This window comes from Bos indicus x Bos taurus, chromosome 27, assembly GCF_003369695.1.
Source record: "Bos indicus x Bos taurus breed Angus x Brahman F1 hybrid chromosome 27, Bos_hybrid_MaternalHap_v2.0, whole genome shotgun sequence".
Lineage (NCBI taxonomy): Eukaryota > Metazoa > Chordata > Mammalia > Artiodactyla > Bovidae > Bos > Bos indicus x Bos taurus.
The window spans coordinates 3,635,856-3,653,987 of NC_040102.1; the positions used below are offsets into that span (position 1 = coordinate 3,635,856).

The following is an 18,132-nucleotide window of genomic DNA, read 5'->3' on the forward strand; positions in this document are numbered from 1 at the left end:
ACAAAGATGGGGAAGGTGGTGGAAGGTAAGTGGAAGCAGGAAAAGTACATTTCTAAAGACAATATTTACTATCATTCAATATAAAAATTGAAAAACCCAATAGAGTTTTGGCTAGTAGTAAGTTATGAACTTAAATTAAATACATAATTAATATTTATATTATACTATTTATGTGTATTTACATTGTCTCTGTAGTACTAATATATATTTATATGATAATATTCATGTTTAAATTTTATTTGGATATGTTTAATATTATTTTGGTTAATGCTATTAAAAAGAAATTAAACTTGAAGAGCCCTAAGCAGAATCCCATGGACAGAGGCACTTGACAGGCTGCAGTCCATGGAATTGCAAAGAGTTGGACACAACTCAGTGACTAGCTAATTAACTAAAAACATGACTTAAACTAAGGAAACTTGGGGACTAAAGAAGAATCTAGTAACAGAAACAGTGGCACTGACTGTGTATGAGACACGCCTCTAAGCAGTGTACACGAAACTCACTAATTCTTCTAAGTAGCGTATGATGGCATTCATTCTGTTGTTACCATTCTGGCTTTAAAACGTGGAGGCTGAGACAACAAGGGGTTAAATAATTTATGCAAGGCAAGAGAGAGTAATAAAATTGGAGTTTGAACAGTGATAAAATGTATTAAGACTGGAGGTGATCTATTGCAGAGCCCACACAATGCAAGCATAGACCGTACCACCTCTCTCATCAGTGCTGCCCTGGTAGAAAGATGTTCAGAAAAAGCACCTTAGGTCTCTGTATTCCCCAGCCAAAAGCTAATGTCTGGAAGGCACCCCCACTTCAGATAAGACAATACAACACAGGGTGCCTTACTCAAAGGGGGGTTTTGGTCTTTTAGTCCCTCAAACTGATGGTTTTGCATGGACTGGGAATGCTTAGCTTGGAGACGACAAGTGAAAAGGCAAGTGATACTATCTTAATAGACTGAAGGAACGGCCACCTAGCTTCACACAACGGTTTCTTGCTTCTCCATATTCTAAGAGTAGAAATTGTGCCACGTCTGGCCCCAGCCACCCGCTAGTTGTAGGAGCACGACTACTACAGTGCTTAGCTTCAGTTTCTCATGAGGATCTCATGAGGTTAGGGTCCTTGGGATGCCAGTTCATCAACTCTCTGTATCATATCGGGGTGGTTTAAAAAAGGTGAGATCATGTAAAACAGCTAGCAGCCAAGTGAATAAATGTAATATAAACAGCATGAAACCATTCCCCTGGATACATAATAACATGACACACAACATCAGGGTTTTGTTGTTGTTGCCATTGCTGATGATGATGATCAAAAAGAAGCACACAGACATAGCTCCATAGGGCATCGCATGATCCCAGTACAGGACACACAACCCTTCTCATTGGGAAGCTCCATTCGGCAGGACGCATCTCTCCTGTTTCTCACAAAATCATGTTTAGAGTTTGCACAAGACCAGACACATAAAAAAAGCTTTAGGTGTGACTGAGTTCAGTTTGGTGCATGATCACACATGAGTGCTGCAGGCCTGAGGGGTGGGTGTCTAAAGACTCACCTGCAAAGGCAGACACCCTGGAGTTCAGAAACGTCTGGGGTTATTTTCGGGCCCCCTAGGCAGCGCCCTTGGAGAAGCACTCCACTGTCCTCCATTAGCATTCTGAATCATGCCTCATGTTCTGCTGGCCTGTTCCATAACTGGCATGGCTGTGACCAGGCAGAGGGCAATTCAGCTCGACCGGCTTCTGTGAGAACTGGCGGCTGGAAACAATGCCAGCGATTTTATTTTTGGTCTATTAGTAAAATGACAGCACTAATTCACTTCACAGAGGAACCAAACAGCTGTCAGATGGCAGTGAGCAGAGCAGTGCCTGTATTACAATTTAGCTGTGCTGAGTCGGATGTTCTCACTGGCGCCGATTTGCACCATCAAGTGTCCCCACCTTCCCAGGGTACCAGGACATACATCCCATGCTTTTCCTTGGAAGGCACCATGAGAGACGATACAGGCTATTTACCATCAGGCCTCCATTGGTTAAATTGCCACATTCAAAACATCAAAGTTTAAGGAAATGTATGTGACAATGCATGTTCTAAGGAAATTATTTCTGAAACAAAAAAACAATTTTCCCAGCAACATGAAAGTTGTGTATCAGCAGCCATCTCTAATAAATTTTCTATTAATTTCTCTGGGCATGGATAAGATGGAAGTAGGGACTTGAAATGGTTGATATTACATTTTACACTAAGAAGTTTACACTAGGAAGACCTTTGGGGTTGAAATCAAAGCATGAAGCCTGTCAACACAGGAGCTTCTGAGTACAAAATTCACACACAAAGGAATCTTGGAAAGCTGGGACTTCACACTGCAGGAACTGCCGACACTATTACTGCTGTGTCTTAAACACACAAAGGTAAACCTTGTAAACAAGCTCTGTGTACAAACAACAGACAATGCGGTGACTGCTAACTCAACAATGACTGAATTCACTGACGCTCACTCCTGAGTCACCTGGTGTTGGACTCAGGTAACTAATCAAGTTGTCTTATCGGTTCCATCCATTGATTGTCAGCCTTCTGCAGAGTCCACTTACATTTTTGACTGGGCATTGAGAAAATCAGTTACTTAAGAAGCAAAACTGACACAGGAAAAGAAAGGCTGACTTCCCAAGGAGAGGAAAGAACTCTGACTGTAGGGTCAGGGTCCTACACAGTGGCCGCCTATCTTTGTTAATAAAGTTTTATTTATTAATGTTATCAAGCCGTGTCAGGTGACAATCACCCTCACATTGTATCAGAAGAACTGAATAGTTGGGCACAGATCAAACTGCAAAGCCACAAATATCTACTATCTGGCCTTTGACATAAAAAGTTGGCCAATTCTCTTTAGAGGGACCACACCTAATCCCAGCTCTTCTCTACCTCTAGAGGTCAAAACTTGGAAAATTGCTGTATCTCTATAGGAATAAAGGACTTACTCATAAAGTGTTAAGGATTAAATGAAAATTAAGATACAATACAGTATTTTTTTAATTATAAACCATTTATATGACTCTAAGGTTTAATAGGCTACATGGCACCTTATATGGAGTTTGTTGAAAGAACTTTTAAATATATTAAGTGTGGCTAATATACCACCTGAAGAATATTATAAATGTTGTGATGCATTTCATTGTAATGTTGTATCTCATTATTGTTTAGAGAGTGAAAATTGTATCTATTTCATTGTTGTTGTTGTTTCATCACTAAGCCGTGTCTGACTGTTTGTGACCTCATGGTCTACAGCACGCCAGACTCCCCTGTCCTCCACTGTCTCCTGGAGTTGTCTCAAATTCATGTCCACTGAGTCGGTGATGCTATCTAACCATCTCATCCTCTGCTACTCCCTTCCTCTTTTGTCTTCAAGCTTTCCCGGCATTAGGAAGTCTTCCAATATTTATTTCATACAGTAGTTTATAAGTGAAATGATACCTCAATTTTTTAAGACCTCAGTCTAAATTTATAACCATTAATTATAACCACATGCTAACTAGTTCCTTTGACTTAGTGAACTTAAATACAAAAATAATTTGCTATTACTACACTAAGATAAAAACCCATAGTTACTCTTGTGATTCATGCATCTGAGTTTTCCTTCCAAAAAAACAAGTAAATATGTAAATTTTGATACACATGTCAGAATTGTGGCATATGGGAAGATTTTGAGCAAGTGTGAAAGTCTTAAAAAAAAAGATGCAGAATGCTGAAACCCCAATTTTATTTGTTGAGATGGATAACACATCCAGATCTAAAATGTGTTCCATCATATTCCTGCACAAAATCTCCCATTTGCTACCCTCCCACACCCAGGCAGAACTGCAGGAGAAAACTCAGATGTCCCCCACACACCAGATGTCCACTCACCCACCCTCCTCTCCTTCCCAAATGTGGCTTTCCATTCCATTATCTTAATATTTAAAAGCATATTTTAAGAAAAGTGGATGTACGCTTGGAAAAACAAAATTAACACTTAGAAGATATATGATTAAAATGACTACTGCATCTTAATAGGAGCTATACAAATAAACTCATGTTGCAAATCGACATGCCCCAGGCTAGTCTACTTTTGTCAACAGTGTTTTTTTGTTTGTTTTATTTTTTAACTCCTGAGGATAAGACAGAAATATAAGGTCATATTTTGAAAGAACCAATGTCAAGGATGTCTGCAAGGAAGCAAGTAGAACATACAGGCAGCAACTAGAAAGGGCATTTCATTCTCTGTCGTCACAAAAGGAAGTGTTTGCAGCCCACAATCTCCACTATGAGGTTTTATAAAAAAAAATATTTAAATACAAATAAATGAAAATACAATGGAGAATACAAATAAATGAAAAAAATACTGCCTTTCATAACTTGAATGTTCACTTTCATTTTTGTATCTTATTCTTTTGGTTAATACTTGGATATAACCAAAAGCATTTTGTATTTAGGTTTACATTACTCTGTGGAGAAAGGAAAGGCTACCCACTCCAGTATTCTGGCCTAGAGAGATCCATGGACTATATAGTCCATGGGGTTGCAAAGAGTTGGACACGACTGAGCAACTTTCACTTCACTTCACCTCACTTCTTACATTACTCTGAGTAGCACAGTTCAGTTCAGTCACTCAGTTGTGTCCGACTCTTTGCGACCCCATGGACTGCAGCATGCCAGGCTTCCCTGTCCATCACCAACTCCTGGAGCTTGCTCAAACTCATGTTCATTGAGTTGATGAAAGCATCCAACCATCTCATCCTCTGTCATCCCCGTCTCCTCCAGCCTTCAATCTTTCCCAGCATTAGGGTCTTTTCAAATGAGTCAGCTTTTCACATGAGGTGGCCAGAGTATTGAAGTTTCAGCTTCAACATCGGTCCTTCCAATAAACACCCAGGACTGATCTCCTTTAGGATAGACTGGTTGGATCTCCTTGCAGTCCAAGGGACTCTCAAGAGTCTTCTCCAACACCATAGTTCAAAAGCATCAATTCTTCAGCACTCAGCTTTCTTTATAGTCCAACTCTCACATCCATGCATGACTACTGAAAAACCCATAGCCTTGACTAGACAGACCTTTGTTGGCAAAGTAATGTCTTTGCTTTTTAATATGCTGTCTAGTTTGGTCATAACTTTCCTTCCAAGGAGTAAGCATCTTTCAATTTCATGGCTGCAATCACCATCTGAAGTGATTTTGGAGCCCCCAAAAATAAAGTCTGACACTGTTTCCCTTGTTTCCCCAACTATTTGCCATGAAGTGATGGGACCAGATGCCATGATCTTAGTTTTCTGAATGCTGAGTTTCAGCCAACTTTTTTTTTGCACTCTCCTCTTTCACTTTCATCAAGAGGCTCTTTAGTTCTTCGTTTTCTGCCATAAAGGTGGTGTCATGTGCATATCTGAGGTTATTGATATTTCTCCCGGCAATCTTGAATCCAGCTTGTGTTTCATCCAGCCTGGCATTTCACATGATGTACTCTGCATATAAGTTAAAGAAGCAGGGTGACAATATACAGCCTTGACGAACTCCTTTCCCTATTTGGAACCAGTCTGGTGTTCCATGTCCAGTTCCACAAAGGAGTGAAATAAACAATTAAAAGAGTAAGAAATGACTGATTATAGAACATGCAGAAACACATAGTGTAATTTTATATGATGCTCTTTCAAGTTGTTCAATGAAATCTACGGCTTATTTTGTTGAAACTAACAATAAACCCATGATTGATTTGTCTTCATGATGATAACTCAAGTTTTACCCTTTTTACTCACTCATCTCCCAAGACTTTTCTCTTTTTTGTTGAACTTTTGCAATAATATCTTGGGTCATAGACAAGTTGCACCTGAGAATATGAATCCTATACAGGTCAATATCATATATATAATTCAGAAGAGACTATATTCAGTTGGCCAAAAGTTAGCCAACTGGAATTTTTGGCCAAACAGAAAATTACAGTTTCTGCCTACAGTTAAAGAAAACAACTTTAAAAAGAGGAAAGAAATTGCCAGTAAGGTTGGAGATTTTTTAAATGAACACATTCTTTGAAAAATGTGCTTAGATTTGCACTACAGATGTTTGTTTGATATTCAGTGACCCACTAACCTTCGCTAGAAGAGTCTCAGAAACAATAACAAATTTACATAGTAAGTGCAAAGTTGGAAATGAACTCTGAATCTCCTGTAGACTGAGTTGAAAACTTTGCAGCTAAACAAATATTTCTATTTCTGTCATTTGAGCAGACATTTGGCATTAATTCCACTGTGTTTATCATAGAGTGAAGGATCTGTTCAAAGCTTAACTTTTGTACAGGCCTACGGGCTGACTAATAGTTCATATAATTTCCAGTTTTCTCACAAAAGGACCTGAAGAAGAGAGGCAGGTCTCCCTTCCTAAAACTAATTTTGATTTATCAAATTGTAATCTATGGAGATCAGCCCTGGGATTTCTTTGGAAGGAATGATGCTAAAGCTGAAACTCCAGTACTTTGGCCACCTCATGCGAAGAGTTGACTCATTGGAAAAGACTCTGATGCTGGGAGGGATTGGGGGCAGGAGGAGAAGGGGACGACAGAGGATGAGATGGCTGGATGGCATCACTGACTCGATGGATGTGAGTCTCAGTGAACTCCGGGAGTTGGTGATGGACAGGGAGGCCTGGTGTGCTGCAATTCATGGGGTTGCAAAGAGTCGGACACGACTGAGCGACTGATCTGATCTGATCTGAATATATATTTATCCTAATTTATAATGTGCATTTCTAGCATTCTTGGATCTTTTTTGATTTCAGCCCATGGATGGTTGTGTGCTTTTCCTTTTATAGTTCAGATAAATCTCATTCTTAGTCATCTCCTCCTATAACCAGAAGCTAGGGGAAAAATGTAACTTTTCCTTTCCTCAGTGACCTCTTTGTATTAACATATTCTTCTTACTGTAGACTAAAGACTAAACAAATCAACCACAAAACAAGAGCAAAAATGCCTACCTACTTGAGTTAAGAAAAAAAAAAAAATCGAAGTTACACAATGTACAACTTGCCAGCTAGTCCTAAAAGCAGAAAGAGCCACTCACCACTACACCAGGGATGAATTTGTGTTTTGCACTTTCACTAGAAAGATTCTATTTTTTTTAAATCTTTGACTATTTTTTTTAAGCTGAAGAGACAAAATGCACAGAGAAGTTGGGATAGAGGTAGACAAAGGTGTCCCAAGAATAAGACAGCACAAGGGGAAAAGAGCACAGAATGAGATAGTCATAAGCACTGAAGAAGGTTATATAATTCCCAGTTTAGAAGAAATAACCACCCACTACACTTACTGAGGTCATCCTCTATGCAAGTATTGCAGAATCGGAAGAATAAATTAGAAGTGTAGTATACCAAGGACAGAACTATGTGGTATAAAGACCTCATCTTCTCTAGATCTCGTAACAATTCAAGGTTGGAACTTTTCAATTTTACAAGTGAGGAATCTGATACAATAAGGGCTTAAGTAATTTATCCAATGGTCATACTCAGTGATTGAGAAACTGGCTTGAATCCACACTCGGAATTTTTGCACCACCCACATGTAAACATTTAAGAAATTAATTTTGCCAACCTTCCCATTTCTAGTAGCAGAATGGTAGGAAGCCAAGACCTGAGGGTGTTTAAATAGAGAGGTCATCTAATTTCTAGCATATTGAGTGGCTCATTAAGGACCAATGATAGCCAAAAAAGAGAATTAAAAAAAAAATCATCCAATGTCATCATTTTTGCTTATAAGCTTCATTTTAAATAATGATTATTTACTACAGCCAAACTACCCTGAACATGCTTTATCTCATCTAAATAATGATCACTTTTCTCCCACATTATCTGAGATTACTTATTGCTATTCACATATGCATATTAACTTGGAGCAACTTTTCTATGACATATCTTTGCAAAAGATCCACAAAAAAAAGGGAAAATTTTGGAGATGAGTGGGTACAAAGGGTAAAACTTGAATTATCATCATGAAGAGAAATCTTAAGAAACACAAGTACAATTACACTGGGGGAGGTGAAGTACTGACCAATCCTTCCTTTGTTATTGAACAACAATGTTGAGGATGTCTTTCCTATGGAATTAATTTACCTTTTATTAAGTCCCTTTTAGACAGACCACTATTTCTGTGCCAGTGCTGGCCTTAGAACCCATGAACTCAGCCATTTGAAAATGATACTGAACGACTTAAAATTACCTGGCCCCACTTTTTTATTTCCATGTAAGACCCAGAGATTCATTTAAGAATATCCATTTCTAGCATAATATACATTTTTTTGCCTTTACAATGTTCATTACTTGATTTTTTAAAATACCTATTACAACAAGCTACATAACTCAATAATATAGAGAAAAACCAAGCTATCCATCTTCTTAAGCATTTCAATCACTCTCACATACATGTTTATTAACCATTCAGGTATCCTCCTGTACTTTTTTGGGTACTCATAGGGGCGTATGCTATACGAATATATGGATGATGGATACACATACACACATATGTGTGCATACATACATATACAAGTACATTTAAAAGTTATTTTCAACAAAATCGGATTATACTGTATTTTCCACACTTTCTTGTATCATGAATGTCCCCTTAGGTCAATACACATATGACTAAAACTATTTGAACAGTACTGAATACTTTAAAGAAAATGATTTCTTAGGATGATGTCTGAAGAGAAATTGTACATGATGATATAAAGAGTGTGACTGTGTATAGTGTGTGTGTGTGTGTGTGTGTGTGTGTGTATGTGTGTGTGTGTGTGTACTGGTGTCTCACCAGGGAAAATGACTAACTTAATATCACTAAATAGGTACCACAGTAGAATTTATGATCTTGGTGGATCACTGCTATCCACTCTTACTGAATCAGAAACTGGATTTTGTAGTACACAGAGAACAAATTCATCTCTCGAGGGAAAACATATTAATTAAGTTCACAGAACATATAAAATCAAAAGGCCAAATTAATAGACTACAATTCATAGGAACCAGATCATCCATACTTACAGGACAGCCTTAGTCCACCCCAGAACTCAAGGCCCATCTATGAAGCCCAACTGTAACCTGGTATCAGAATCAAAACAACAGAAGTAAAAGATGAGATAAGCAGCAGAAATCAGGTTAAGGAACATTTGCTGCTTCTGGGTAGCAGAGCTAATATTATCAACCTTGATGACCTTTATGTTAGTTATGAGACAACTGAGACCTTGGTGAAGTCTATGAAATGTTTTCTGTGGATAAAACACACCTATGTACAAAACTGTGCATCCGTTCAGATCTTCCTGCTCTGACCCAACATTCATTGACTTAACTGAACTTTTAGAAAGTCACTACTTCTCTCCTATCTCTGCACTGTTTGGAGATGTTAGTGTTCATATTACTACCAGGAATAATTAATTTCAAGTGCAATTCCAAAACCTTTGAAGAGTGGTCCTAGTGTGCCTACTGCTGAAAGAAAAGAAAGAAAGTGAAGTCATTCAGTCATGTCTGACTCTTTGTGAGCCCATTGACTGTAGCCCACCAAGCTCCTCCATCTGTGGGATTTTCCAGGCAAGAGTACTAGAGTGGGTCGCCATTTCCTTCTCCAGGAGATATTCCTGACTCAGGGATCGAACCTGGGTCTCCCGCATTATAGGCAGACGCTTTACCGTCCGACGGAGAAGGCGATGGCACCCCACTCCAGTACTCTTGCCTGGAAAATTCCATGGACGGAGGAGCCTGGTAGGCTGCAGTCCATGGGGTCGCTAAGAGTTGGACACGACTGAGCGACTTCACTTTCATGCACTGGAGAAGGAAATGACAACCCACTCCAGTGTTCTTGCCTGGAGAATCCCAGAGACGGGGGAGCCTGGTGGGCTGCCGTCTTTGGGGTCGCACAGAGTTGGACACGACTGAAGTGACTTAGCATTACCGTCCGAGCCACCTGAATACCCTGCAAATCAAGAACAAGAGAGGGGACGAGACTCTGGCATCTAAGCCTCGGGAAGGACCGTCGTGAGGACTGCCGGCTCTGCTCTCCACCACCAGGGGAAGTGTGTCCTCCTCGGTAAGCTACGTCCTCACCTGGGCTCACCAGCCTAGAGGACCTAACAGTCAAGAGGAAGGTAATTCTAGACGTTTCCCCTTCGTTTTAGCCTCAGTAATTGTTATGAATCCAAAGTAATGGTAAAGCATTGGCTGATGGACAGCTAACTGCTGTTCTTCCACCTTCACTTTCTTCAATTGGAAATGCTTCTCTCCTGCCAGGTGGATCATTCACGTTCCACGCTTTAATTCAGGTTGAGTTTGGATAATCACTTCAAGGGAGAAATAAATCAGCACTGACATCCTAAATAAAGCTTTGAGCTTGAAGGGTAATAATCTAGCTGTTCTTTCTAAATCCAGCTCCATGGATGTTAAACGAAAGAAAATTCTACTTGAGGGATGTGTCAGAGGGAAATGCCAAATGCATTCAGGGAACAAGAAACTCTCTCAGTGAGAAGCCCCGCCCACCATGGAGTTAATCACTTAGTGACGCTGGAATGAAAGGTCTGCTCTGTGGCCAAGATTCACATTTCCCTGGTGAAAATCTAAGTAGTTTATGAACACGAAGCCCATTCTCTTCCCCAAAATAAATCATAATAAATGAAATCAATCCATTTAAGTTTTCACAGGTTTAACTGAATGGCCTGTATGGAGTCCATTATTTTTTTAAAGAAGAAATGCTTGTATATGCAGCGGGTCATCAAAACTCTTTATCTTTAAACCATTTGAGTGTTTAATTTTTGGGAGGTGTCTGTGTGTGTGTGTTTTAGAAACTTCTAGATAATAAGATGTGTTAACCAAAGAGAAAACCAAGTTCCAATCAGCTAACTGTGACACCTATTATCAAATCTCCTTTTAGGTTTTGAGGGTAAGAAATTTGAACTACGGGATGAGATTAAGGTAGGGCTGAGTGAAGAATTTTTATCAAACAATATTTTTAAATATTTATTTAGAGCCACATGTCAAGTATTGAAATATTTGCTTGGAGCCCACACTGCCCTCAGGGATGCAAACAAAAATGACCACAGGAGAGGAGGTAACAAGTGACCTCTAACAACTCGGGGGGGAAAGCTGCTGCAAGAATTCAGGATTCACTTAATCCACATTATTTCACTTCCATCTATACACATTTCGGGCACATCAATCATGATTTAAAAGCTAAAATGTGATGAAATTGTAAAATGGAAGCATTTACAAATGAAAGTGCTTCTGTCTGTTTACCTGTCCAGTGGGATGAATTCAGCCTTTCTGAGGATGTCACAGAGGAAGAGTTCTATCTCAGGGCTGGTTCAACATTAACCTGCCCCACTGACTGCACCGCCAGCCCGAAGGACCACACTCCAGGCCTACCGGGAGCTCTGAGTACAAACCAGGGCACGTCTCACAGTTCTTACAGGTGCTAAGCTGTTGTCCGCTACATTTTTGCCCATAATTCTTCCTCACTCAGAAAGACCCCCCAGTGACCCATCTTCCTTGGAGAACGTGTATTTAATTACTGATACAAAGTCGGCATTTAGCACTGGCACTCTTTAAACACTTGGCAGTACAGCTCAAGTATTAACTCCATCAAGATCTCTGTCCCCGTGTACACGGGCCTTCCCTCCTGACCAGTCATGCCAAATACCATAGCTAGTTATTAGAACCAACTGCACTCTCTGTTCTACTGAATTTTGTCATTTTTGCCTGCTACTCCTTCAGAAAAAACACCATTTCATCATCATCTTTGTATTCTTAACATTTAGCTCAGTATTGAGCCTCTGGTAGATACTCAATAAAAGCATAATAAATGAGAGAGAATGAGTGAGTAAATCTATGTCCATTTACACAAGGATATACATATATGCTCCGTGCATATATAGTGTGTGTATATACATATATACACATATGTATATATATACAAAAGTGTGATTTTTGTGTACACACATATGTGGATACATGCTTATCTTTATGTGTGTATTTCCATACATGTAAATAAATATTATATTAAACATAGTACATTGTTAAGAATGACAACATCTGGAAATAGGCAGGTTGATGTTTAATTTCCCCTCTTCACTATTTAGTAGCTATAAGGTCTTGACAAACTAAGTTACTATACATCACTATTTCATTTTCTCTGTCCAGTAATATTAGGTAATTTTGCTGTGCTTATAGGAATCTTGAAAATTTAATAAGAAAATGTATATAAGAATTCATACCATTTTAGGCATGTCTATTCATCCATCTGTTCATCCACCTGTCTGCCTGCTTATTATGTATCTACTTACCTATCAACTGTCTTAACTATGGATTATCAATCTATCCCTTTCTTCTATCTACCTATTTTCATTTACTTATTTTCTATCTATCCATAGAGAAACATATACCTTAGTGAGGACATAATGGTATAATCAATAGAATGAATAATTTTAAGACAAAACAAAATGAAAGAGCAGAGTTTCTCTAGAATAGAATTTTATAACACAGGGGAGTGTCTTTAAGCATCTTTGTGGGCAACTTTTTTTTCACTCCATCTATTGTGCTAGTTTGTATGCAATACAGGTTCCTGCCACAAGCTAATCTTTGCAGTTTAGTAATGTCAAATTCTTTCTCACTCTGCTGGTGGTATTTTTCCTAAAAAGATTTTTTAAAACTGTCAGATTCTTATAGATTTCAAGCACAAAATTTAAGGCCAATATATTCAAATATGGCACCATGGGAAGGTGAGATAAATGCTGAATGTGTAAAATTAGTATTTTATGGACAAAATATTTGACTGTCTACAATTGTGGTTAGGTTTTTTTTTTTCCTTTTCAACTACCATGTCAGCCAGATTTTTAAAGAAATATTTAAGAAAATAGATTCTTACCATTTCTATCAGGTTTACCTTAGACAAGAATCCAACTTAACCTTCCTTTTACCTCAAACAATTACAGCAAAGGTAATTTCTGTGGTAAAATGTGCATAAAATTTCTGTTCCAATTTCTTTAAAAAAGAAAAAAAAGAGTCATTCCATGGATAAAGCCTTGGACAACTTGGTTTCCAATCAATAGAATTGCCCTACACTATCAATAAATGTTCTATAGAAGAAAAGTATTAATTTTAGTGAATACACATTGGACTCAATTTGAATCACAGAATCAGGGCTTTCTATTCAAATGCAGCTTGTATAATATCTAGAAATTCTTTTTATACAAATACTAGAGTATAAAAATACAATGTCAAAGAAACTTATTTTACCTGCAAAAATATTAAAAGTCAATCTAAATTATAGAAAACAATTGGTAAAAAAAAAAAAAAAAAACTAAAATTTTAAAATATAACCAATACTAAAATTACTGAAAGTTAATGTATGAAAAATTACCAAGTAATTCATGAAACATCTGAAGTGATATTCAGGATGTGCATTAATAAGAGATATGTCACTTGAAAATAAATTAGATTTCAGAACCAAAAACTGGGAGTGAAATTATTTTCATCATACATTCACTAGTGTTTCTAATATTTAGTTCACTTTGTCACTAGTAAGACAAAATATTAGAACAGAGAAGACTTGCCTTTTAAAAAGTGAAACAAATAAAATTATCAGAGTGACGGGTTCTTTGGGGCACAATTCTAGATTGTCACATGTCACCAAATGGATTTGTTCTCTTTGTTCTAAAGTCTCATGACAGCCTTGTCACACGTTTGTCACGATATAATATCTGTCGTGTCTTGACATGCCATGTTGAGTTTCTGACCTCCTGGAAGATTTTTTTTTCTTAAATCATAAATAAATGTGGTGATACAAATAATTTTATTTCAGTAACTGAGATCCTGATGAAAAAAGTTGGAAGTTAGAAAGAATGAATGTTATTTATATACCTAAGGCTTCAATATTGGACAAGCATAGGAATACCGATAGTAATTCATCTCATTGTAAATTATGTGTAATCCTAGTGTATTTATTATAAATTTACCAAATAAAATCATGCAAATTCTTTGGCTGGCCATGAAGAATAATGTTCTGTGACAGAACTAGGAAATATAACTTTATAAAATACCCTATTAAAGTAGTAACTTCAATTTTATTATTCTATATTTATGGGTTAAAATATGTTGATTTTATCAACAATCTATGAACTTACCCACTACTTAAAAAGCTAATTACTATGTGTGAATAATATTAGTGAGAGATGTATAAATATCTCCATTTAATTTTCAGGGTTAAATTCAATGACTGAACACATTAATTAGAATAATTTAATTTACTGTTTCCATATTCCTTAGGTAGCTTAATATCTCCATGTATGAATAATAATTTATGTAAATAGTACTTATCCCAAAGTACTGTCAGCAAACTATAAAGTCCAGTGCCCAGATCAAGTCCAGGTTAAGTTTATTACTAAGCCTATCTTGTATAGACAGATTTTTTTTTTTTTAAGAGTGGAAGATTTTCTCCCTATTCAACAAATAAATATAAATAAAAAATTAAACATAAATTTGGAAAAGTTGGTAATCATTTAAGAACTAGACAAAAAATTAAAGCTCATTTAGCATTAAAATTTTAATTCAAATTTTCCTCAGAGGTCTTGGATAAGACATAGACATTTTATTGTATTATTTGGTTTATATTAATTACTTGGAAGACAGTGTTGTCAGTGTAAAAACCAGTGGGATTCGATGTTCTAGTTCCAAAACAACTTTAGATATTTTTCTGACTCATTGGTTAGGCTTAATATTATATCTGAATAAGTGTATCTAAATATTTTATACACTGGTCTCAACATAAATCTCACTTTTTCCCATGACCATTATATTGGTTGGTTATAGCTGTGTATACATTTCCTGTGTGAAATGATATTGATAAACCAGCTGATATTTACAAAGTTTTAGTCTCTTCTGCAAAAATTCTTGTCTTTAATCTTCTATTTAGACTGCAATTAACCTTATTTCAACAGATAACACAAATTTATTTTATCAGTTGATTTGTAAGCTAATAAAAAATATTTTACAAGTAAAGATATTGCACATTTTATGATTTTTATTTTGCTAACAAAGCACTTTTATTTTGATACTTTGCTTTCAAAATAACGAGTTGTATTTACTTGTAAATATCAGGCTATATTGTAATGCAACTATTGCAAACAAAAATTTCAAACATCTTCACACAACATTTTAAAAAATGCATTTAACTCATGGCTCTGTTTTTCTCATCATTTCTCCAATTTTATTGATAACTTGTAAACATTTTTCCCAACAGAGACAATCTCACCAATCATTTTTCACTATGCCATGATGACAACCACAAACACCAACAACAACAGCCCAGAAAGATTCAGTTTAAGTATTCATTTGGCAGTCACTCAGCATCAGTAGAGTTTCTGCAACATTTATCTTAGGAAATTCACCAAAACACGGTATTAAGGATCAACTTTGTCAGAAAGGGAAAGAAAACTGCAAAGGTTTCTAAAATGTTGAAGCATTAACCCACCTTCCGAAATACCGTATGTGCTGATTGGACAAGTTCTGTTTCACAGTAGCTAGTACAGATTGCTTCAGAAACACTTTTGTAATGTCAAGTGAGAAAAAAAATTATGTGAAGCTGGGGTATACAGGAAGTGGTAGATACAAGCAAATCTGAAAGCTAGTAGCACCTATTAACCTTGAACTAGCCTGTTACTCTTCCAAAGATTAAATGATCCCCAGGTAATCAGTAATGAGCTTAAAGATGAGTTACTCTTTCAGGCAATGGATGCACGTTTATATATAAAAGCAATGACCTGGAAGAACTGGAGTCAGAGTTAGTATAAAATTCTAAGCATTATTCCACATAAGACTTTACTTAAATAAAAGGATGAATTGTTCTGTTTATATTCCTTTGCAAAGAGGACAGTCTAACCTTGTATTTTCTGATAATTGCATAGTAGCTAAGTTCAGTTGCAAGAAGCATGTGTAGATTTTATCTTTCTAAGAAGAATGATTTTTGCCAAAGTGTGTGGAGTACTGCAAAGAGGAATACACACAGAGGCGACTTAATCCAGGAAGGCCGCTAAGTGAACACTGGATTGGGCCCACCTCCACCCTACATAGCCCTTTTCAATTCATGGGCTTCAGAGTTTATGTTAAAAATCAAAGATTCTGCATTGCACATGAGAGAAAAATTAAAATATATATGTGAAACAAGACTAAACAGACCTCAGCACTTATATTTACCATATAGTAGTGCAATTTCCTAAAATTGAATATTTTGCAATCATGTATATTATTCCCTCTATCAAAGGTTGAAATCTCTTTTATCTTCTTGAAATTTCTGCCCAAAAGCGTCAACAATGACAGTGAGACCCGAAAGTCACTTCAGCACAAAGTCTGAAAACACCAAAAATTAAATAAAATAAAATGAAATGCACCCCCTATGCCTTGCAAGCACCAAATGAAATCACTTTCTTTGTTTGAAGTTTCAAATTATGACAACCAAAATTCATTTAATGGGATTCACTTTACCTAGGCACCAACTCTGAATATTACTGTCCAACAATTATTTTAGGAAAACTTGTCTGCATTAAGATTGAAGAAAAGGAAGACTGTCCATTAACATCCTAAATACTCGAAACATCACTGCCACACATCAAAAGAAAACCATTCTTCCAATGAAAAAGCTCTAGCAAAAAGGAAAATTATCAACACACGTGTTGTGCCAGAAATTTGAGCCATTACAGTAATAGCATTCTCCCAGCGTCAAAACACAGAAATCAAACATTTGAACCATTAAAACCACCTCGGAAGCAGCAGCTTTGGTTTGTGTGAACAGCCTTCCTGGCCAGTGTGAAGCCATCGGCACAGTGGGTGTGGGCGGTGCGCAGCAAGCGTCTTACCTTCATACAGCGCTTTGAATCCCTGGGCACTCACGGCGAAGTCTGTCGTGAACCACAGAGTAAGGATGGAGCCACTGCTGACGATGGAGGAAGGCAGCTGAAATCCCGATAACCTGAATTCGAAAAAGACGTGAATACAGTTAAAAAGTATGAACTTGCTTCTGAAGCTTATTTGATGAAGTCACTCAGTTCTTCTTTCCACCGTGGCCTATTTATTTTACATAAGTCATTGAACAATTACATGATCCGTACACCAGGCGTTGCCAGTTCATTGAAATGAAGCACATTCCAATACCAGAACTTGCTTATTTAAACAATTTTTGAAAATATCCTTTCTTGAAGGAAATGTACAATACACCATTGTCTAAACATAATGCATGAAAACGACGCACTCAACATTATACCTGTAACACAAATTAACATTCCACGTGCTTTTGAGTTTATTTTTCTAAGTGATGAGTGTGTTGTCACATCTCATTGTTAATATGCTTATCTTTCACTATTTCCATACAATGGATCCATTTCTCTTGAAAAGAAAACATATACTAGTCACAGCACCAGAAATAAGAGTCAATGATTGCCTTGAACAGATGTCAAATAAATTGATTTTAATATTTGGTTTTCAAGACAGATTTTTTAGATTGTAAGATATATGTTTCATTATCATTAGATAATGATACATTTAGATATCTTAACGATGATAAAGTCAGAACTCTGAAGGACTGAACTAGTATAATGATATGCACAATACTTTACAAATGAAGAGCTTTTCAAAAGGCCAAAGAGATGTTTCATCAGTTTATATTTTACCTAAAGTTTGCTAATTAAGCAGTGTCTCTACAGATACATGGTTTAGTACAGTCTGAACACAAACCTATGATTCACACACACACAAAAAAACAAACTAACTTGAGCATTCATTCCTAGTAGGAGAAACTCTGTCTTGCCAAGAAGCCTATGGTATTAAATGCTTGATTACAACCACTGTAGTTGCAGAATCAAACCAGAAGCTAGTAAGAGAAAAATGAAAAGACAATCGCCAGCTGCTAAACAGCACACTTCCAAATAATCCATGGATCAAAGAAGTCGCAAGGTAATTTTTAAAAATACATTAAACTGAACGAGAATACAAAATCCAAGATATCAAAATCAGCAGAGCTGAGATGGGAAGGAATGGCACTAAAAGCACGCACAGAAAAGAGGAAAATTCTCATATTTGTAATCCAAGTACCCATCTCAA

The 18,132-nt window shown here is 36.9% G+C and overlaps 1 protein-coding gene across 3 annotated transcripts in view; it reads right to left on the reverse strand.

The window, feature by feature from the left end:
* Positions 1-18,132, reverse strand: part of CSMD1 (CUB and Sushi multiple domains 1) — a 2,076,272-nt gene that overhangs the window by 1,430,842 nt on the left and 627,298 nt on the right. For all 3 annotated transcript variants that reach the window (XR_003509135.1, XM_027530260.1, XM_027530259.1), the window contains exon 3: positions 16,893-17,005. Coding sequence is in view for 2 of the 3 variants with exons in the window: in XM_027530260.1 (XP_027386061.1) it covers positions 16,893-17,005 (113 nt within the window). In the remaining variant the exon portion in view is untranslated. The remainder of the gene's footprint in view (positions 1-16,892; positions 17,006-18,132) is intronic.